A 24,205-nucleotide genomic window follows, 5' to 3' on the forward strand; every position below is an offset into this window, starting at 1 on the left:
AATAACACAATTGTAATCTTTATTATACTTATCAAAATACTAGGTGAAGCTCTCTGCCTATTTTTATAGATAATGAGACTTACTTATCAGAAAGCTTGTGTATCATCAGTAAAAATTTAAGGTTAGAGGAGAATTTTAATAAATTGATTCTTATTTCTGCTTCTGGCTTTGCCAATAATGTGGCAATGTGATTTACCTTAACAGCGACAATCTTATCTAGATTCTGATTATGCTGAGTTTGAAGAACAGAAGTCTTTCTTTTCTTTTCATATTGTTTTATATAGTATTATTAATTAATTAAACTATGTTTAATTAATTACACACACACACACACACACACCTGTCTAAATTCCTGTAAGTTGCATATATAAATAAAACATATTCATTTTGCTGCTTGATTTATGACATTTTAAAAGTTTCATATTTTTTAAAATATTAAATGATGATAGTAAAGCTATGTGGACAAAAATCCAGTTGTTGTTTTTTCAGACAGCACTATCATTCTGTCAGCATTTTATAGATAAAGGTTGGTTTCAATCTTATAGAACACAGAACATAGAATTCTTTATTGGCCAAGTGTGATTGGACACACAAGGAATTTGTCTTGTTGTAAATACTGTCAGTATACATAAAGAAAAAATACATTCGTTAAAAATCAAGAATCATAACATACAACATTAATGATAGTCATAGGGTACAATCAACAATCAAATCATACTAGGAAACAGTCAATATAAATCGTAAGGATACAAGCGACAAAGTTACAGTCCTACAATCACAAGTGGAAAGGGATGGGTGAGAAGGAGTAATGAGAAGATTAACAGTAATAGTAGTGCACACTTTTTAATAGTTGAACAGTATTGAGGGAATTATTTGTTTAGCAGAGTGATGGCTTTCGGGGAAAAACTGTTCTTGTGTCTAGTTGTTCTGGTGTACAGTGCTCTATAACATCATTTTGAAGATAGGAGTTGAAGCAGTTTATGTCCGGGATATGTGGGGTCTGTAAATATTTTCACAGCCCTCTTTTTGACTCGTGCAGTATACAGGTCCTCAATTGAAGGCAGGTGGGTAGTAATTGTTTTTTCTGCAGTCCTATATTCAGAGGTGCACGCATTCACATCTAGAATCCACAAATTGGACTGAATGATGTATTGATATTGTAATGGTCAAAACCCAAATTATTTACCTATTATCAATATCAATTTCATCCAGATAAATTGAGAGTAGACATTGTAGCTTTTTAATATGAAGAGTTTCATAGCGGTCCATTGAACTAGAATGCAGATTTTGACTGGATAAGAATATTTCAAATAGACATGCAGGATAACTGAGTACAGATAGTCCTCAACTTACGACCACAACTGAGCCCAAAATTTATGCTGATACGTAAGAAATTTGTTAAGTCAGTTTTGCCCCATTTTAATCACTTAACAAATAGTAACTGTGATGACCCATAGTCTCTCAAAATAACCCAAAACCCAAAACATATATTAAAGTCCGGTAAGGCCTTCAACTTCACTGTTTTATTAGGCACAGTTTAAAGTCACAAAAGTAAATAATGAGGCAAACAGAAAACCAAAACAAACCACATTGTTGAGAGTTCCGAAGCAAGCCAAGATAACTAATCATAAACTCCAGGAAAATAACTGAGAAAAGTCCATGGGAAGAACACCAGCAAAGATAAACCTCTTTCAAGGTGAACACTAAATTGACTCCTGCAAATTCTAACTGCGCAGTTGCAAACTTATATACATAGCTCCCACCTGCAAGCCACGAGGAAGATCATGGTAATCTCCTCTTGAGTAGACCTCGCTTTTCCATGATCCTCTCCTCCCTGCGTGACCTAGGATGGATAGGGGATGGGCCTGGATCCTCCTCTGACTGCTCAGCCGGCCTCTGCCCTTCCCCAGCCTCCTCCACCATCTCTGGAGCCACACTCCCACTCCCTGTTGGCTGTTCCTCCTCTTCCTCAGAGTCAGTCTCCACCAGGGGCATGACAGTAACACAGTTGTTAAGTGAATCTGGTTTCCCCATTGATTTTGCTTGTCAGAAGGTTGCAAAAGGGATCACATGACCAAGGGACACTGCAACCATCATAAATGTGAGTCAGTTGTCAAGCAGTTGAATTACATGACTGTGGGATTCTGCAACGGTCATAAGTGTGAAAAATGCTCATAAGCCACTTTTTCAGTGCTATTGTCACTAAGCGAATTGTTGTAAATCAATGATTACCTGTATAAAGAATTTTAAAATAATTGTGTTCGGGTTTCTTTGCATCTTCTTAAAAACACTGTGGAAATATCCAAGGGTAGTGGAAAGTGGGATATAATAAAATAATAAGCTAAAAAAATGTAAATGCTATTTCCATTAAATGCCATGAAGATGGTCCTTTGGATTATGAAAATGTTAGAATGGCTCTCTGATTGGTTGAGCCTTAAAATAAAGGTGATTGAAAATTTCAGATAGCTAATTGAGACACTTAGGATGATTGGAATATTGCATCTTTCATATCAGCTTCAATTGCCTTGAAGTCATTGCCTCTTTTTAAAACACTTAGTTAAACATTTGAAGGGGAAGTTGCTGTGGTCATTTAAAAAAATGCTATTCCCTACGGTCCTTGGCCTTTGCTGTGATCATTAACATGGCGTTCCCACTGAAAAATTTTAGTTGTAGAAGTACAATTGTCTGTGTTAATTAAAACAAATTTGCTTATTTGATATGTGACCTTCGTTTATATATTTTAATGTTTCTATGCTTAAAATACTGCATGAACCGTTTTAAGAGAGAAATCATTGAAAAAGTGATATCCTTTGTTTGAAATTCAACATATGTATTGTTGTTCATATTAACCAACATTCCAAGTTGGAGCAAGTTGCATGTATAAATACAACAGATTGTAGAACATGTCCCTTTTCATCTTTCAGCTATTTATAGTTGGTGATTGAGAATTTTCAAAGCTGCAAGAAATCTTTTTGAGCTTTGAAAACACCAGCTTACTTGACTCATCATATATAAAAATACTGCAGGATATAAGAATAATGAATACACCAAATAACAGAACAAAACCTTACTTTTAAGCAGAGAATACAACTCCGTTACTGTGTTCATTGTGCACATTTGTTTCAGTGTTCCCAGTGTTTTCTGTACTCAAAGGTTTTTAATACAAAGATTTTCTTGTCTCTGATGTTTTTCTGTAAAAAATAAAAGACTATATTCATTTTCCTCCCAAAGCATGGGAAAGATGGCGAAGTTAAAAAAAAGCATCCCTTTGCAATGTTTCCAGCCATTTCTTCCATCTGAAAATATCTATACATAGGTTTTAAATTTAACCACTTTTCTGCAGATCATTATCTCAATTTTGTCACTCAGTCACTCAATTTTGTCACTCAGTTGGAGATAAAATGTTTTCTAACAATATATCTCAACAAGTCTTCAGAGTTGTTGTTTTTTAGATAGCATACATACATATAACAGCATGTTTTTCATACCTGTGTTCTGGTTTATAGTGTTCAAAATGAGTAATCATCAACAGAAAATTCTCAGATTGCTCAAAGATTTAATAATTCAATAAAGTTATGATTTCTTTCTTCATTTATGTAGTGTTATCAGAATTTGGACTGATATTGGCTGTGGTACTGTATTTATTTAATATATTTGCCACCCATCTCATTTCAAAATGACTCTATAGAAGGAAGAGTTTCAATCCCATATTTGTTTTAATCTTTTAGAGTATTAAAATAGAGTATTAAAATACATTAAGCTTATTTTATTTTGGACTTTAAGAAAAGGATGTAAAATTGTTCTCTTGTATTTTGGAAGCTTGGTACTGAGCTTTTTTAGCATGAGTTTTGGGGATTCCAGGATTACAAAATTAGAGCAGGGGTTTGCAAGAAAGTTGCAATTTGCTCTTTCTGATTTAAGGATTTGTAGCATATAACAAGATGATATATCCTTTTCCTTGTAAGGAATTTCAAAACTTCAAAATCTGATTTCTGCTGTCTTTGATTTGTGTGGCTCTTCAGATGCAATAATTTAAAACCCAAGCTAGGTTGAATTTTGCACATAAACTATTCAGCCCTTTGGTAATTGCTGAGAATAATACATATATCTGGATGGAGAGCCTGAACTATCATTGGACTGAATATTTTATACTTTTAATTACATGAGACTACTGAGGAATATGTATTAGAGAAAGGAAGTACATATTTTCAGAATTATAGTAAATGGCATACTCTCGTGAAAATGAAATCTTGTTATATATCTTTGAAACTGTAAAATTAAGATGGTTTAGTCAAAATATATCAAAATGTGCTGCAATAAAGCCTGAAAAATATTAAAAATGGATATAAACACACATCTTGTTCGTAAGTGACTAACTGCAATATATCAATTTTAAGGTCTTGGTGAAATGAAATCACAAAAAGTATTTCTGAATTGAATAAGCTTTATCAGTTGTATAAGCAATACTTCTAAGTAAATATCATATGGTGGCACACATCTGAGTTTCTGCCTCTTTAAAGATAGAAATGTAACTTGACTGACATAAGAATAAAAGAGCTCTTTCATGAAGGTGTAGCATTGATCAATTGCTTAGAGCAGATGGCTGAAGGGAACAATGAAGGGTGCATAGTGGTTTCCCCCCCACAATAATACTGTGCTTTTTCTTTCTGAAATTGCAGCTCTAGCAGTTGTGAATTGTCTTTGCCTACTAAAATTTATCTTGCTTATGTCTATGAGTATTATCATTATACAGTAAGCAAATATATTTGTTTTATTATTCCCTCTAGTGCAGTATCATCATGAGCTTTTACATAAGCCTGCAATTTAAATTGTCACTGTATTCTTATCTACAAGTAAATATTTTATTATACTTCCATATTTGTAAAGGTTGTCTTTGACAATTATGTATTAGTATGCACCATTATGATACATGTGCATTTATGTGGCTTATCTTTTTATGTCATTGATGATAATTCATTTTGGATACTTTTATTTAAAGCACAAAATAAACTAAAGTGGAACTAGGACACTTTAAAATAGGGGGGGGGGGGAAACCCTGCTGTTTTCCTTTCTTACATTTGCTTAGATAGGAAGAATATCATTATATTGGAAGATAACTAAACAAAGAAAGATGCTGAATGAAAGAACATTAAAGAACAAAGAAAAAAACTTCAGAGAACATTTAGCTATTCTCATTCTTTCCCTCTCCTTCACCCCACCTTCTATATATAGTTGCCCATCTTACAAAAACATACTCTGGGCATAGTTATCCATCTTTCAAAAAGCTATTGCCAGTCTTGGTAGAAGTATGGTTTCCTCCTGGATGTTTCCTTGATTAAGGTTTTACTTACTCCCTGATTGTTTATTTGGTGGTATTTCTTACTTCTGGGGGGATGTGTAATCTAGGCTGTTTATTTCTTTCCTATTCTTTTGGTTCTATCTTTTAAATGGTATTTAAAGGGGTTTATTTCTGTGTATCTGCTGACAACTGATTTGTCTGAAAGCCAAGCTACCACAATTCCTTAGCAGTTTTAGATTTGGCTTCATCTAAAAATTTAAATTTCTGGTTGAGACGCTGGTTGAGCTATTCATATGTTGCAGAAATGGAGTTTTTATCATGTTTTTCTGTTGCCAGTTGATGTTTATGGGTACAGTCTGGCAGTCTTCTACCTTTCTGTCCCATGTAGTGATAGTTATAGTCCTAACATTTTATGTGGGAAATGACTCCTGTTTTTTCTTTTTCAATTATTTGCTTTGTGTATTTGCTTCAGGAATAAGCAAGAGTCTTGTTTTAGTACTATGTGCCAGTAGATAAATGTCTTTAAAAATCTTTCTTTCTTTCTTTCTTTCTTTCTTTCTTTCTTTCTTTCTTTCTTTCTTTCTTTCTTTCTTTCTTTCTTTCTTTCTTCCTTCCTTCCTTCCTTCCTTCCTTCCTTCCTTCCTTCCTTCCTTCCTTCCTTCCTTCCTTCTTTCTTTCTTTCTTTCTTTCTTTCTTTCTTTCTTTCTTTCTTTCTTTCTTTCTTTCTTTCTTTCTTTCTTTCTTTCTTTCTTTCTTTCTTTCTTTCTTTCTTTCTTTCTTCATTCTGAGAGTCACTCCCACTTATTGAAGAGAAACACGGCTTTCTTTTTCAAAATGCTGATTAGAAAATCCTGAAAGTTAAACCTCCTGAGGTCTTATTATCCAGCCAATTTCACGCTTGCATGTTGAGTTCAGTTGAAATTGGAGTGTGCAAAACGATGTGGAAATTGGAACCATGGAGTTTCATGGCTACAGTGTAGGGTACTTTCTATCCAACGAGTGACTGCTTTTTGATTCTTTAAACTGAAAGCTCTCTTTGAAATCAGTGGGATGGTTGAGGCTGTGAAAATAGCACAGGCTTAATGCATTTTTTCTGCTTATCTATTATCACATTTTAAATTTTGCTGTTTGAAATAGTTCGATGGGAGGTATTGATACATTGTAACCATCAACAATTGAAAAGTAGTTGGTTTCATTTTCATTAGGAAGATAAATAATATCATATATGGTGGCCAGGCAGCAGCCAACATAAAACTATTAGTAAAAATATTGATTTATTTATCTTAGGAGTAACAAACATTGAGATATTATTTGAAAAATGGTTCTTATTCTTGCAGTATACAGATTCATCAATCAATCAGAAGGGACCTTGAAGGTCTTGTAGTCCAACTTCCCTGACTCAAGCAGGAGACCCTATACCATTTCAGACAAATGGCTTAAAAATCTCCAGTGATGAAACACCCACAACGTCTGGAGGCAGGCTGTCTGATTAATTGTCTTCACTGTTAAGAAGTTTCTCCTTAATTCCAGATTGTTCATCTCCTTGATTAGTTTCCATTCATTGTTTCTTGTCCTGCCCACTGGTGCTTTGGAGAATAGGTTAACCACCTCTTCTTTATGGCAGCCCCTTAGATAGTGGAACACTGCTATTGTATCACCCCTATTCCTCCTTTTCATTAAACTAGATGATTTTCAATTTCAAGAAAGGTCTAAGTATATTTTTTAAAACATACAGTGTAGGACTTAACTCTAATTCCAATTTCCAATGCTGAGATCCTAATCCAGATCAGATAGATCCTTTTCCCTTTTTCTTTTTTTTTAAATTTTAAAAATAAACTTTGTTAAACATTAAAAAATATACACATAGTACAAAACATTTCATTAAATACAAAACCAAAAAGATAAACATAACCAATAAACATAAAACATAAACATTTCTAATTGCTTAGATGGCGTTCTTATCAAACAATTTTCCAATACTTATTTCCCATATCTGGTAAATACTCCTACCGTAACCTCTTTATATTTTCCCTTCCCTATCTATTTACCGTTGGTTTCTATTCTTTATCCAATTATACCAGTTTTCCCAAACTGTATAATATTTTGAGCCTTCATTATCTTTTAACTTTTGGGTGAATTTATCCATTTCCGCGCAGCCATAGATCTGGATTATCAAATTTCCTTCCCTTCTTGATAGCATTTATTATAACCTGTGAACATCTTTAGTCTGATTAATTGATCCATTTGATCTGCTCCTGCTTTTAATGTTTGTTTAATTGTTTATTGTAAAGACCACCTTTGTTATGTACGTGCTATTATTGTAAAGACCACCCGTGGTATGTACGTGCTATTTTATATTTAATGACTATTCTAGTTGTGCAGGTAGTGCTTGAATTACAAGCATTCATTTAGTGGCCATTCAAAATTACAATGGCATTCAAAAAAATGACTTACATCTGTTCCTTGCACTTAATCACCCTTATCATCCCCATGATTATGTGATAAAAATTTGGATATTTGTCAACCAGCATGTACTTATGACTGTTGCAGCATCCTGGAGTCATGTGATCACCATTTGAAACCTTTTCCAGCCAGCTTCTGAAAAGCAAAGTCAATGGGGGAAGCCAGATTCGCTTAACAACTACATGATCCACTTTACTTCAGTGATTCACTTAATAATCACCGGCAAAAAGGTTGTAAATTGGGTGCGACTCACTAAACATACACCTTGCTTAGCAACAAAAATTCTGGTCTCAATTATGGTCATAACTCGAGGACTACCTATATTTTCCATTTGGTCAAAACAAAGTAGAATACAGAATATACATGAAATCAAGAAATCAGTGTGCTTTATGGTTAATAACTTAGAAAGTAAAAACCTTTTGGAAAGAGTAAATATTTAAGAGCAAATTTGGAATGTGGGTATGGTGGATGAAAAGGTAGTTTTCTGGAAAGGTAAAAGGTAACAGAATTGTGTTAATGTAAGCTATATTTAGCGGTATTTTTAATCTCATCTAACTTTTTTGGCTTTCTAAATTTCCTTACTTTCTGGGCTTTGAATAACTTTGTTAGTTGACAAGGAATAGGATATTTTTATATTTTCAGAAGTATGGGTACAATTGGGATTTTTTTAAAAAAAATGGTGTTAAGCTTCTTTTAGGGATTATGCTATGATTTCTACATCCCCCTCCCCTTCTTTCTTAGGCTTCATGGCAACCTTGCTTCCTCTGGCTACTGATAGCTCTCCCCAGCTGCCCCCATCCCCAATATGGTAATTAAGACGGGAAAGGGGCAAAAATCATGGTGACCTTCATTTCCTCCACTCCCCTTTTTGGGACCCAGCAGCAACACCAGCATCAGTGGCAAAGGTTGTGCAGGAGCTGGGCTGAGACGTCTCAGCCAGCTGCTCATCCTTCTCTTTCTCCTTTTCACAGAGCCTCCCCCCCCCAGTGGCCTTGGCTCCACCTGAGGGAGACACTAAAGAAGTAGGCAGGCCAGCCAGCAATAGTCAGGGGTGAAGGCAGCTTCCCCCCCAGAGGTGATAGCAGGAGAGATACCAGGGCAGCAGTCAGGAAAAGAAAGTAGGGTTCCAATTTTATTTGGAGGGGGTGCTGTCAAGGAAGGGGTGGGGTGCAGAGCGCCAGAAAGAGACCCAGATGGTTGGGGTGGGCCAATCCCTCATCATCTCCAAGACAGACCTCTAAATGCATGGCAGGCCTGTGAGCCTTAACTTTGATATGTCTGCTGTATAATGTATGTTTGCCATCTTGAGTCACTTATAAAGTAATAAAGGCAGGATAAAAGTATAATAAATAAATTTTACTGGAACAATAGGACATTGTAAATAATACAGGTTGATGCAGGATCCAATCTGGGCCTGTCACCAGCACCAGAGGTTTTGTCTTTCAATATTTTGGACTCATGCTGGAGCTCATCTTCAGGGAACTTGTCTCTAGCACCAAGTGCATGGTATTTCTACTATCTGTTGTATGTGACTTTTTAGATGTTGATTGAGGTGTATTGATGGCTGGCTTTTTAATACAGGTTGATCATCACTGCTCTACTAACGCATCTCTAGTTAAATTTAGTGGACCTTACTTTTGAATACGTACACACAATATCACATTGCAAGTTATCTTTCAATGAAGTACATTACATTTTGTAAAGCATTTAAAAAGCTGAAGTCAATTTTATATGTGCTGTAGCAATTCTTTTTAAATAGAAATTATCTTTTGTATTTTGTTCTGGGAGACCCATATCCTTTTGAAGTTCATATCCATTTTCAGATTTACATATTTATCTGAAACTTTGCTGTTGTATTTATTGTGACTTTCTTATTGTTGTAGCTTCAGCTTTATTAATAATATCCTTACATAATGCTCCAGTTGTTTTGTACATTTTTTAAAATCAGTTTTTGTTTTTCTTCTCCTTTGTAGAAACTCTTCTGGATGACTTCCTCCTTACATACACAGTGTTCATGACAACAGATGACTTATGTCAAGCTCTGCTGAGACAATATCCTTCTCTATAGACTAAGAGGGAATCATTCATTCAGGCCTAATTGTATCTAATGATTTTTATACGTTAGATAAAAGACAAATCTACACAGCTTCTTTGCCCCTGTTAAGGAGAATTTATTAATCATTGCAGTAGATACATCTATGTACCACTGCTTAATCTCAATTTTCATACAACCATGCAACCTCTCCTCACCCATAGACCCCACTGTGCCCCATGGTATATAGAGGAATTGAGAGGGATGAAATGTATGAGGAGACGTTTAGAGCACCGTTGGCGGAAAACAAGGGATGAACTCGACCAATCATGGGTAAGAGCTGCTAGTAAGGCCTACCTTATGGCGATTCGTGTGGCGAAGTAAACATATTTCTCCATACTAATTGCGTCTGCAGATAATCGCCCAGTGACCTTCTTTAAGGTGAGCTGCATCCTCCTGGGGAAGGAGGAGATTGAGGTCTACCTGAAGGGATGTGCTGAAGAATTTGTGGATTTTCTGGAAGACAAAATTGCTCAACTTCGTTCCCAGTTAGATGCCAGCATGGTTGCTGGTCTGGTGGAAGTCCCTGAGGCAGGCTCTTGCCCTGTTATTTGGGAACAGTTTGATCCTATTCTCCCAAGGAAATGGACAGGATCCTAGGGAGTATGCACGCAAGCACCTATGTTTTAGACCCATGTCCCTCCTGGCTTGTGAAGGCTTCCCTGGAGGTGACAGGCAGGTGAACTCTGGCGGTGATTAATGCTTCCCTACAAGAGGGGGTGGTGCTTCAGTACTTTAAGGAGGCTGTGGTCTACTCTCTTGTTAAGAAGCCTTCACTGCCTCCACCCAGTTGGACTTCACCCAGTTGGACACTGGACTTAACCGGTTGGACAATTTTAACTTTCATACAAAGTTAATGGAAGGACAGATGTAGCATTACAAAATAATTTACTCCAATCTGCCCTTTTTGGGGAAGGTTGTTGAGAAGGTGGTTGTGCAGCAGCTCCTGAGGTTTCTGGATGAAGCGGATTATCTAGACCCTTATGAGTCAGGATAAAAGGCCTGGTTTTGGGACAGAAATGTCACTGATCACACTCTTTGATGACCTCTGATGGGAACGGGATGGGGGTAGTGTATCCATCCTTGCTGTACTTGACCTCTCAGCGGCTTTCAATACCATTGACCATAGTATTCTTCTGGAATGGATTTGGGGGATGGAAGTGGGAGTGCTATCCTGGTTCACTTTCTTCCTCTGCAGCTGCTCTCAATCAGTGCTGATAGGAGGGAAGAGATCCAACGCTCGCCCACTGCTTTACAGGGTTCCACAGAGCTCGGTACTCTGTTCAACATTTATATGAAGCTGCTGGGTGAGATCATCCCCCACCATGGACTGAGGTATCACCAATATGCTGATGATACTCAGCTGTATGTCTCAGCCATGGTGAGTTAAGTGATGCGATGTCCTCCCTCTCACAGTGCCTGGAGGCTGTTAGGAGTTGGATGGGGAGCAATGGGTTGAAACTAAACCCTGGCAAGACTGATTGTCTTTGGGTTTGGGGTTTGTTGGCTAAGGGAAAATTGCCATCTTTGGTCCTGGATGGTGTGGCACTACCCCAAACAGATCCTGTGCTTAATCTGGAGATTTTTCTGGATTCATGACTCCTGCTTGAAGAGCAGGTGATGATTGCAGCCAGGAGGACCTTCGCGCAACTGTGGGTTGTGCCAATTAAGCCCATTCCTGGACCAACAATCCCTACTCACAGTCACTCATGCCTTAGTCACTTTCCATCTTGACTATTGTGATGCACTCTATATGGGGCTGCTTTTGAAGAGCATCTGGAAGCTCCGGTTGATGCAAAATGCAGCAGCCTGCACAGTTTTGTGCAGACCCTGGTGTGTACATGTATCACCTCTCCTGCGGGAGCTGCATTGGCTGCTGATTTGCTTCCGGTTGCAATTCAAGGTGCTGGTTGTCACCTTTAAAGCCCTTCGTGGCTTGGGACCGGGTTATCTGAGGGACCGTATCTTGCTGATCACATCTATCTGACCCATCAGAACGGGGAGGCAGGGAATGTTGTGGATCCCATCCCTGAGGGAGATACACCTGGTGGGATCCAGAAGAAGGTATTTCTCCATGGTGGCCCCTCCCTCTGGAACATCATTTCCCCAGAAATTAGACTGGCCCCACTCTGATTCTCTTCTGGAAGGCATTGAAGACCTGGTTCTGCCAGTGGGCCTGGGGAATCCAGACCGGCATGGAGCCCATTAAATGGCTCATGTAATCTGCTGTCGCTGGGGGGAGGTGGGGGTGAATTTACTATATTAATTTATTTGATTTTATGAGTTTTATTGTTTTTAAATTGTGGTTCTACTTGTAGTAAGCTGCCTTGAGTTGCCATGGCGAATAGGTGGCAATACAAATCTAATTAATAAATAATAAAATAAATAATATAGCCATTACTTTAATTTCACCATAGCCTAATAGCATTTGAGAATTTCACTGGCAGTGTTGTATTAAGTATAGCTTTATTTTAATAATTTAAGTCAAATATAAATTATTTATTAATAAAGTTTATATGCTACCCATCTCACTGTATAAATCATTCTGAAAAGCTTGTACTGATTCTTTAATGGAGTTTTTGTTTAATTATATTTGTCTTTTATTTATTTTTATCATTTCTGTATTAAGAAAAAAAATAAGACAACCTAGATTAATACTTAATGTTTGGGAAATTACAATCCCTTGCAATGTTCCGTTTATCCGAGATAAGATGGGAAACGTTTATCCTGATCTTGGAGGGAAGATGGAATGAAAATGTAAAAAAAAAAAAAAGCTATATATAAATAAAAGATGAGAAAAAAGTTTAGATTTATTTTTTTAAAAATGTATATAGGAAATGCTACTATCTTTTGTATTTTAAGCTTTAGCTTCCAACAAGAGACAGCTCTTTCCATCCAATACTTAGTATGTAAGAAAGATTTTTGTTTACTAAATTTTAGCTTCTGACAAGAGATAGTTGCTTTCACATATTACTTAGTATACAACAAATATTTCACCTTAATTTGCCTCCACTTATTGTGCTAAGAACCATCAGGACAAGGATGAAATCATTGATGTTCCCTGCAGAAAACGAAAAGTCTTGCATTTAGTGTCCCAGTGGACTTCACTCTACAAAGACTGGTTGCATGAAGATGAGCATTTGAAGCAGTTTCTTATGGTATGTTTATTTAGATACTTTCTGATACAGAACAGTAATTATACATTTTTAAAAATCCAAAACCATTCCTTAGTCTATGCAACCCGTATTAATATACTTGAAGTAAACTCACTTATTGCATATAGGATCAGCATTTATAACGTATTACCTCTTAAAGTTCTATTGGGTGCTTCTAGATGAAGAGTACATTATTCTAGATGAAGAATAATTGCTCTTCCCATCTATCTTGCTGCTGGTCATCTTCTTTTTCTGTTTCCCTCTTATCTTTCCCACCATTATAGCCTTCCTCAGTCTCCTGTGTATTTCCTTTTGTGTTAGTAGGTGATTCTAAAAGGCAAAAGCTGTCTATCACTTTGGTGTTTCCATTGTCAGTTATTCGGCTGGTTTCTTGCTTGATCTTCTTTATACTTAATCATGTACCATTTTTCCACCACACTCCTTGACTTTTATTACTGGAGCATTCAAATAACTTGTATTTTAAGCTATCAGAATACTGGCATCATTATAAGCACAATTATTGAATTCCTTTCTCCAATTTTAAAGCAACATTAATATTTTTCCAATTCAGCTTTCTTCAGTATATGTTTAGTATATAGGCTGAATAAATGAATAAATAAAGCTAAGCAGCAGTGTTCCACTTCTTTGCCAATCTGCAGTCAATCTTTTACACCATGATGCTTTCTGATTATGCCTGGACTCACATTCTTTGCCTTAAACCACTACACCAACTGACTCTTTAAAAAAATACTTGAAAGCCCTCTTTCCAACCTGAAAATCTTAACATGAAACATTTCTGAAGTATTGCTTTAATAGAATTTGCGAAAAAGTGTAGCACATATTTATTTGATACTTTCTCCTCCCCCTTTTCTCTTAACTTCCCCTTTCCTTAGACAATATATAGAAATGTGTTAGATGATGTGTATGAATATCCCATATTGGAGAAAGACCTGAAAGGATTTCAGAAATTACTTGGAATGCATCGTCGTCAGTAAGTTTTTTTTTTTTTGTCCTATTTTGTATTTCTTTCTTTAGAGTGTTATAATTAGTTTTTTCATCATTATAACTGGTTTTTTTTTTGTAATATCAAGTATTCCGGTTTCAAGTATTTAATGTTTGTATAGGAAGCATTGATTTTGCATAATTTACGAGAGAATAACTTGAAATAATAGGTTTGATACACAAATGTTATTGCAATCTAATACTCCATAGTATTGTAAAAAGGTTCGTTAATGGAGCTGTTGGATTAAAAATAATTAATAACAGCATAAGAGGTAGAGAGAAGGCAGTTTGAACAGATTTTTACTATACGGCACAATTTTTTTTCCTGCAAGAGTACTGAATAATCTGCATCAGTTTTGAGGTCTATTGTGCACAAATCTTATTTCTTGTCTCTTTGAAGCATGAGTACAATGAAGCAGTGGTTGCACAATAACTATTAACTTCATATTTTCAATGGAGTCAGTTGTTTTTTGGTGTCGAGAGATTTATCCACTGACTTAAATCAACAGAATGTCGATTTGACATTTTAACAGAACTCAATCTTCTTTTTCTTCCCATCGCACATAAACATTGCATTTATATAATTATTATATGAACACAACTATATTTGTTTAAATATAATTACATACTTTCATTTATATAATACAATTATTATAGAAGTTACTATTAAATATTTTCAACTAAGAACTGACTCGCTGAAAATAATACTACATTTGATGTATTGTACCAAATAAATAGCACAATATTGGAGGCATCTCTATATAGGGTTAGGGTTAGTTTTTATTTATGATTAGTTTTTATGTAGGCGATGAGTTTTGTGTAAACAACTGTTAAGAATATTGCTCCTACCAATGATTACTGTTACAACAATTGCTGTTACAGATACTAGCTAATAACAACATATAGAATAAGTGATATCATTAGTCATATATGATAGTAACATAGCTAGAATCAGTGTGGTGTATTGTTAAAAGTGTTGAATTAAATGTGTGAACTTCTAGGCCATTAGATTCTGTGCTGTTTTTTGGTAGAGATCTACACCAATACTGAAAACATTTTTATTACAAAAATGAATATTGTACATATTTTTCTTTCAGCACTGTAGATGAATATTCACCTCACAGAAAGGTAATATGAAAAGATGCTAAAATTGTTTTAATTCTAATTTAGTAACTTCATGCCTTAGATTCTTTTAATTAATGAAAACAAACAGCCAAAATAAATAAATAGGCAAGCTACACTTTTTGTTGGCATTGTTAAAACTGTTTGCTAATGATGTGACTCTGGTTCGAACTGAAAAGAAGATGCCTGTAGCAAAATTAAAGTGTAAAGCACATTAAAGCAAAATTGGTGTACATTGTGGAGAAACCACATGATATTTCCTGTAGATAATGTTAAATTTAAATAGATTTTGACAGCAAAACTAGACAAAGATATTGAATACAAATGTTAGAGCAATGACAGAAAGAAATAGTATATATGTCTTTACCTGTGTAAGTAATGTATTCCCAGATTTACATAATTGATATTTAAGTGTACTCTTTTCAGGAAAAAAATATTTATTTATTTATTTAGAAAATGTATATGGTTGCACAATTCATTCCCAGTGATTCTGGGTAGTTTACAAAGATAAAACCCAAATACAACTCCCAGTACAAAAGCAAATAAATCACTCAATAAGTTCCCTATCACTTTAGGGTCCCCAGGCCTATTGGCAGAACTATATCTTCAGGGATTTAAAAGACTGTCAAAGTAGGGGCCAGACTTATCTCTGCAGGGATGTGTATTCCATGGGAGGGAGCCATTAGGGAGAAGCCTTCTTGATTTCACTAGATGGATCTCTTTAGAAGAGTGGACTTGTAATATTCCCTGCTTCCTTACTCTGAAGGATAGGGTAAATATGACTGAGAAATAACAGTCCTTCAAATAACCTGATCCCAAGCCATGTAAGGCTTTAAAAGTGAAAGCCAGCACCTTGAATTGGGCCTGAAAGCAAATCAGCAGCCAGCGTGGTTCCTGCAAGAGTGATGACATATGTGCAAATCTTGGCTTGCACAAAGCCACCTCATTTTGAACCAGTCGAAACTTCCAAAATATTTTTAAGGCCAGCCCCTTGTCGAGCGCATTTGTAGTAGTCAAGATGGGAGGTGACTAGGGTAACTGTGAACAGTTTTTCAAATATGAATTCAATCATTCCAGAACTGGGGGGCTTTGCTCCTAGTTACCTCTTATTTGGATTATTGCAACACTCCCTACATGCGGCTGGCCTTAATGAGTATTTGGAATATTCAACTGGTGCAAATTGAGGCTGCACAAGTAGTTAATGGTGCCAGTTATCCACCATGAGTAAAACCACTACTATGGGAGCTGCATTGGCTGCTAGAATGTTTCCAGATGCAATTCAAAGTGTTGGTCGTCACATTTACAATGCTACATAGCTTGGGAGTAGAGTACATAAGGGAATGTTTTCTCCCAATAGTTTCTAACCATCCAACTCAGTCTAATAGATTGGCTGCAGGTCAATCAGCCAAGAAATGTTAGCTAGTAGGGGGCAGGAGTTATACCTTCTTTGAGTAGCCCATGCCCTTAAACATCCTTCCTTCGGAGCTTAGGATGGCCCTGACCATGTTAGTTTTTTGCAAGGCTTTAAAGATCTGTCTATGCCCTGAATCTAGGTTCCCAAATATGTTAGGGGCTTTATTATCTGGTTGCGCTGCCAATTTTTATGTAATTACTATGATAATTTTCTGTTGCCTATACATTTTTTCTTTTATGTTTTTAACTATTGTGACACTCTCTACCTGCAGTAAATTGGATTGAGATTGGCAGCTATGGAAATGGAATGAATGAATAAATAATAAAATAAAAGTATCAGAAGCAGAAAAGGTTTTGTGAATGTTCTCATCAAATTTGTCCCTCTCTCACTCTGTATTCCTCTTTACGTCTCCTGTTTTCCATGGATAGAATGTGATTAGTTTATTCAGACAAACCGTGCATAGACATTTTTCTTTGTTTCCTTTTTTAAAACATCCAATAATTTTGGCATTCTTTTTTTTAAAACTCTCTATAGCATAAAGCCATTTTACATCAATACAGCCTCAAGCAGAACTGCCTTCAGACTAGAGAATCTGTGAATGAAACAGAAGAAGGTAAGTATGAGTGAAACACAAAAAGAAATAAATATCATATTAACAGCATCTGCTATTTGGATGGAAAAGAAACTGATTCCTATTCCAACTTTTCCCTCATCCTTCCAGCCACAATCCAATGTCCTTGTGGAGTTAGGTTGATTCTGTTAAATGCCAGGCTTGTGATCTTGTCTCTCCACATGACCAATATAATTAAAAATTGGTTTGAGTTCAACAATGATGAATGATACCTTTACCTCAAATCTTCCCAATTGGATTTTGGATAGTATACCAATCTTTACTACATATGGGAGAAGGAGTGCCATTGCAATTCTTCAAGAATTTGTTTATTTCTGCTATGACAACTATGGCCTTTTCCCAAGGCATCACAACTTAACTCAACATTGAAGGCCACACACTTGATAAGGTGTTCATTTTGGAACAATTATATGGTCTGTAGGTGGAGGACATTAACAACTGTGCTGTGTCATAGTTTTTCTGGAAAGATAGTCCTGTTAGATTGGCCCCAGGCACTGAACTGACTTGGTTTAAAACAGGGCTTTGGAGACTTTTCCAGTGACCTATTGTTGTGTCCATTTGGCCTCTGCAAGTTTGTTTATATTTTAATGCAAAGTGTTGCCACTTTGCAGTTTCAGATAATCTAAATTCTTGCAATACTTCACTTGTTTCAAAGAAAGAATTAAGAATATAACAGCCTCATAGTTTTGCCCAAGTACTTTTAAAGATGTATTTATCTAAAAATGTCAAATTACAATTATCTCAAAAATATAAATGTTGTTTGTGTTCTGGGATCCATCTTAAACTTCCACCCTAAAATCTTCCAGATGTATCTTTCAGTCTTTAATAAATGAATTCTTTTAAAGGAGAAATCAAGTAATAATTTTTAGTTGTGCTCAAATGGTTTCTGAGAAAAGAACCCACTCGTAGTTCACACTTATACAGACATATACACAAACATTCTTAAAATATAAGACAAATGCAAAACTTGAAAATCCATAATTTTTGCAGCATAAGACTCTGGAATTTAAGATGCACCTAGCTTTTGGAGAGGAAAACAAGAAAAAAAATCTGCCTCCCAGCAATTTGCCTCCTTGCAGCAAAAAGCCTGGTCAGCTTCAGCACAGCCTGATTTACCATGAGCAGCTGATTGGCGGTTGGATTGGCCTCCCGGAATACCGCTGATCAGCTATTCCAGGCTGCAGGGATTGCCACCGCTAATTGCTGCCTCCGTGCGCTCCATTTTTGGCCTCCACATGTCATTCCAGGCAGCACCGTCGATCTGGAATGAGCCGAATATGGGGCATGCGGAGGCCAAAAATGGGGGATGTGGAGGTGGCGATGGGCAGCGGTGATCCCCACAGCTTGGAACAGCTGATTGGTGGTATTCTGGGAGGCTGACCCGAACTGCCAATTAGCTGCTTGTGCTAAATCAGGCTGTGCTGAAGCTGACAAGGCTGTTTGCTGTTTGCTGCAAGGAGACAAATTGCTGGGAGGCAGAGACTGAAGAGTGGGGGCAGGCAGGTGGGTGGGGCTTAAGCAACATTCTCTCTATAAGATGCACAGACATTTCCATCCACTTTTTGGGGGGAAGAAATGTGCATCTTATAGTGTGAAAAATACTAATTATTGTAATATGTAAAGGTAATTTTCCACCTTTACATATACAGATAGTATACATATATACAAGATAGAATAACAAATGGGATAATTCCACCAAATAAAAGTAAGTACTTATGAGGGATAAGATTCCTCTTTATGTTTGAGATTCTGCATGTGTTTAAGTTGTATTTAATAAGTTGTATTTATTTTAATAATGTTTCATTTTAAATCCATAGGAATATTGGCCATTGATATCATTATTAATTTGTGTACAAGACTACAATATTTAAATTAGCAACTATATGTTTTATTAGGAATATTCCTACCTATTTATTCATGAAAGAGACAATTTTTTTAAATTTCAAAAATTCTATTAGGTTCAAACCACTAGGCCAATGGTTCCAAATCTATATTAAATACAAGAGAAGTTAAGATGTATCTTTGACAACGTTCACAAAATATGGGTGAAGTAATAATTCCTTTTATAATATAATAATTTGAAAAGTACACTCTCTTTGAATTCTATGGTTTTAAATATCAGGAAATAATAAAAATCATCTGGTTCATACCAGTTCTTAAAATTAGGTGAAAACAACCTCAGATGAATAGCAGGATTACATGATGACTTATTATTCCAGGTCATCATTTGTTTTACGGAAATTACAGCTGCTGTACTCTGATCTTTAAGTGGATTCACTTTTCCAAATCCAAATCCTACAGTACCTGTAATTTCCTTTATCAAAAAATGACAGGCAAGCCATCCAGAACAGTGCGATCCTTAAAGTTTTTATATCTTTCAATAAGAATTCCTTTTGTTGATGGAATGATTTTCCTCTGTTTGCAGTTTTTTGCCGTGTATATATAACACAACATTCTTACATCAGTGTAAAAACTAAATTATCCACTTCAGTTCAAGAGATTTTGAAAATTGTAGCAGAGAAGCTCCAACATTCTCAGGAAGATCTGGCTTTAGTAGCTCTTTCATTCTCTGATGGTAAATGATTTTCAGCTATTAATATTCTAATACTATTTTTAGTATCTTATCTGTAAATTATTTTCTAGTGCAGATGTAGGTCTCCTCCAGTGGTCCACAGCTGGATGGCCAAAGTTACAATAAAGAGCTGTTCAGCAGAAAGTAGTTTCCATGACAACTGCTAATACTTTAGTTCTGTTGTGTAATACATTCCACTTCGTTTCTACATTGAAAAAGATTTCACTCCTTCAGAAACATGTTGTAAGGTTTCCATTTACAGATAATGGTAGACTGTAAGGTTAGCAATTTAAAACTGTATAACAAAAATGCACTCTGGAAAATGGTTTCTAATTCGAAGTAATCAAATGGTATTTAGACATAAAGGCAAATTGTGGGAAATATTTCTTTTAGAAAATGAATGTTTTCTAAATATAATCCTTGACTTATGACTATAATTGAGTCCAAAGTTTCTGTTGCTAAGTGAAACATTTGTTAAGTGAGTTTTGCCTCATTTTATGACCTTTCTTGCCCCAGTTGAATCACTTCAGTCCTTAAGTTGGTAACACAGTTATCAAATGAATCTGGCTTGCCCATTGACTTGGCTTGTCAGAAGGCCGCAAGCATGACCCCAGGACACTGCAACTGTCAAACGCGAGTCAGTTGCCAAGCATCTGAATTTCGATCATGTGACCATGGGAATACTGCAATGGTTGTATATGTGAAAAATGGTCATAAGTTATGTTGCAACTTTGAATGGTCCATTAAATGAAGTGTTGTAAATCGAGGACTATCTGTATTGAAAGTAATATTTTTTTAAAGTTTACATTCTTAATTTAGACTTTAGATATCAATATGTAAAAATAAATTATATATTCCATTTTTTTAATTAAAAAAGTCAAATTGCTTACTTTTTGAAGTAAATTATACAGCTCAGAAATACCCAGTCTTGGTTTATTGATCATCCTGGTCCCAATATTATGGATTCAGAAAAGCTACAGTTATAAATGTGATACATTTAATCAAAATTTCTTACTATGATTCTTTTCTCTACTCTTAAAGAAAAACACGAATTGCGACCATATGATCTAGCAATCTCCAAATCTCTTGAGTTATCTGCTCGTTTGTTTGTATTTCGAAAGGATCTGACAGATACTTTGGTAAGTCTTTGTGGTTCTTGTTTTTAGGTGACTTGAAGTTTTAAACTGCATTAACTGTATTACTCTCCTATAAACCCAGTATGAAGAGAGGCTAGGGAAATCATTAACTAGACCATTTCTCCCCACACCTATGATCCTTCCCAGGTACGTATATGGACTTAAATTTTATCATAAACTAAGCCATGTGGAGAATTCAGGGCCTGAATTAGAATACTATTAGTACAGCATGCTTTTTTAGGCCTTAGAAAAACAATTTACAATTTACTTCTAGTAAAATTTTATTGGTATGAAAAATTTGAGATGATTGCTTCAATATGGTCCTCATGTATCGTTGATTATTATTGTTTGTTTATATTTATATAGTTGCAAATATAGATATTTATCTTAATGTGTTCCAAATAAGACATAGGGTGCTCCTCTTAATATTAAAATTAATTAGAGGCCATCATGATTTCAATGCAAAAATATTTAAAACATTTCTTACAGCTAACTTTGCATTGTATATGCTTCTTTTTTATCTGTGTGTCTTAATTTAGATCCCTTTTGCTGAAAATGAGGAAATCCACCAACGATCAGTGAAAATTCTGGGGATTAACACCTGGGACCTTGCTTTAGAATTAACAATTTTTGACTGGAATCTTTTCAATTTGGTTCATGAAGTAAGATGATGAATCTGCACACTAACTATAATCTGAGTTTTGTTTAGCTTTGATGAATCACAACATGTTTTCTCATGTAATTATTTATTTGTAATTATTTTGGGTCATTCCACAGGCTTATTGCCAAATGCAGGTTTTACTTCAAGGTTCCCCAATGTTTTTGGCTTTGTGGATTGGTGAGGGAGGACAGGGGGTGGTTCCGTGACTGTGGTGGGAAAATGTGCATATACACACAGTTCCATTTGTACGAATGGTGGGCATATTCACCTGCTGCTTGCGCAAATGGAGTGTACGTGCTTGCCCACTGCTTGTGTGAGTGGGGATGTGCACAAGCTTGCCCACCACTTCCGCGGCCCAGTTCTGAAGGGCTCCAGGCCGGTAGTGCGCCACGGCCCAGGAGTTATATCTTTATAAAAAAAAGAAAAACAGATTTAATCCTGTTCTCAAAAGCATTTCAAACTGAAACCAGCAATGATTAATAGATATTAAGTCACAAACAATCTGATTATTACATTTTTATAGTTTTAATTAAAAAAGTAATTGCCAAAATACTTTACTGTTCAAGTTAGTAATATGGGTTATCTGACTAAGCAACAATAATTACATTTTTCATATTATTAAATTCTAATTTGCATTTTACATTCTTTTAAACTGTCTTCCAGCAAGAACTGATATATTTCACCTTCAGCCGACAAGGCAGTGGGAAAAATACTGTGAATCTTAGTCTTCTGCTTCAAAGATGTAATGAAGTTCAACTCTGGGTTGCCACAGAAATACTACTCTGCAACCAGCTCTGTAAACGTGTACAACTAGTGAAAAAATTCATTAAAATTGCTGCTCAGTAAGTTAAAAATTAAATGAATATTGATAGCTGGTTCCTGTTGAATCCACTCAACAGAAAGTAATGAAAGAAAATATTCTATAATTTGACTTTGTCCATTGAAGTATGCATAGAAAAGCTATGCTTGATTAAAGAATTTTGTGCTGTATCCAAAATTTATTGCGCAGTGATAATTTCTTTACACTTCGCTATAGTTTCATTTGTTTATATATACACGATTTATTTCTCCAATTGCTTTTCTGTTTGGAACTGTATTTTTGTACATGTAGTGATTCTAAGCAAAGCCCTACTCAACTACCAAGTATTATTAAAAGTATATTAGTTTCATTTAATTTCCTTTAATTTCTTCATGGCCTATTTCAGTTGTATACAGAGGATATTAAAAAAAATCTCTATACTATTAAAATGTCAGGTTTTTATAATGTAAAAAATTAGATCAAAATAAATCATTTCAGAATTTTTTCCACCTTTAATATAAGTTACATAATTCAATTTAAAAACAAATCAAAACCTCCTAGGAGGAAAAGTAACAATAAATAACTTACAATGTTGTGGTTGCATAAGTATGCACACCCTTAAGCTAATACTTACTGAAACATATTTTGTTATTATGAAGTATCCAGTATTTTGGAGTAGGAGCCTATCAATTTCAGTTTGAATTTTGAATTTTCATTGGTTGGAATTATCAAAATTATGGGGTGATTTTCAAAGAATGGAGCAGTATTTTCTTTTAAAAAATAAAGTTTAGAAAATAATAACTTTGCATACATTTTATCTGAAAATAATATATAAGTTCAGTACTCTATTTTAAACAACAGAGGGATAAGTGACTTTGAATACCACAAGTAAATTACTTTTCTGATATTATTTCATAGCTGCAAAGCCCAGCGAAATCTGAATTCATTTTTTGCCATTGTCATGGGGCTCAACACTGCCTCTATCAGCCGACTTTCTCAGACATGGGAGGTAATATGAGAATTTTATTGTTTTACTTTTTTTCTAGATATTTATTTTTAATCATATTATTTTTCAGCAGTTTGATATATATGAAAAGAAAAGGTTTCACTTTAGTACAAGCATGCATTCTTAACTTTCTCATCATTATTACTGATATTGAAAGAAGATATTTAAGAAACCTCATTTTAGGGAAATAAATCCAAAACAAAATTTATAAACTGATTTGGAAGCTGATAATGTCTTTTAGGTTGTTTTTCTTTTAGTATGAATTGCAAAACATGGAATTACTGTGGAAAATTCTATCCATTTAACAAAAGTTAATTCCTAGGAAGTTATACGACAAAACCTTACTTACAGATCTGTACATATAGATATTGTTAGTTAATTGTGTACACTATTACTATGATGAAATTTGGTATAACCAATGTAAGTTCAAAAAGCTTAATTGAACTCAGTTTATTGGAGAGGACATATTTTCTTGCATAATGACTACCGGAGTTCCAAGTGTTTTCTAACATAATATTTCTGTATTTCTGCTGGATATTTCAGTTTTCTTGTAATTGTGCTGTCATTATCATTATTTTTTGGTTGAGAAAATTGCATTTGATAAATCTCATCATATAAATATAACACCAGTGATTTTTCTCTTTAATATTCCAGTAAGCCTACTATGATAAAATCAGTGATCATAGCATTCGCTCTTCAACAAAAGTGATCATGTGATGATAATCTTTTTCCTCTTCCTCTAAATATATTATTAAATAAATGCAAATTCAAGTGCTTATAAGCAGTATTAAATAATACATATGAATTGTAACAAATTGTTATGTCACTCTCAAACGTTATTTGTTAAAAAAAC

At 35.2% G+C, this 24,205-nt stretch overlaps 1 protein-coding gene across 1 annotated transcript in view; it reads left to right on the forward strand.

Moving 5' to 3' along the window:
- The window catches only part of RAPGEF5 (Rap guanine nucleotide exchange factor 5), a 101,084-nt gene that overhangs the window by 69,746 nt on the left and 7,133 nt on the right, over nucleotides 1–24,205 (forward strand). Inside the window, exons 12-21 of the mRNA XM_026678008.2 lie at nucleotides 9,736–9,814; nucleotides 12,868–13,012; nucleotides 13,903–14,000; nucleotides 15,109–15,139; nucleotides 17,082–17,160; nucleotides 19,604–19,753; nucleotides 20,792–20,889; nucleotides 21,426–21,548; nucleotides 22,211–22,389; nucleotides 23,265–23,355. Of these exons, the coding sequence (XP_026533793.1) occupies nucleotides 9,736–9,814; nucleotides 12,868–13,012; nucleotides 13,903–14,000; nucleotides 15,109–15,139; nucleotides 17,082–17,160; nucleotides 19,604–19,753; nucleotides 20,792–20,889; nucleotides 21,426–21,548; nucleotides 22,211–22,389; nucleotides 23,265–23,355 (1,073 nt within the window). The remainder of the gene's footprint in view (nucleotides 1–9,735; nucleotides 9,815–12,867; nucleotides 13,013–13,902; nucleotides 14,001–15,108; nucleotides 15,140–17,081; nucleotides 17,161–19,603; nucleotides 19,754–20,791; nucleotides 20,890–21,425; nucleotides 21,549–22,210; nucleotides 22,390–23,264; nucleotides 23,356–24,205) is intronic.

This window comes from Notechis scutatus, chromosome Z, assembly GCF_049901735.1.
Source record: "Notechis scutatus isolate UNSWTSFEM ecotype Mainland chromosome Z, rNotScu1.2, whole genome shotgun sequence".
NCBI classification, from domain to species: Eukaryota; Metazoa; Chordata; class Lepidosauria; order Squamata; family Elapidae; genus Notechis; species Notechis scutatus.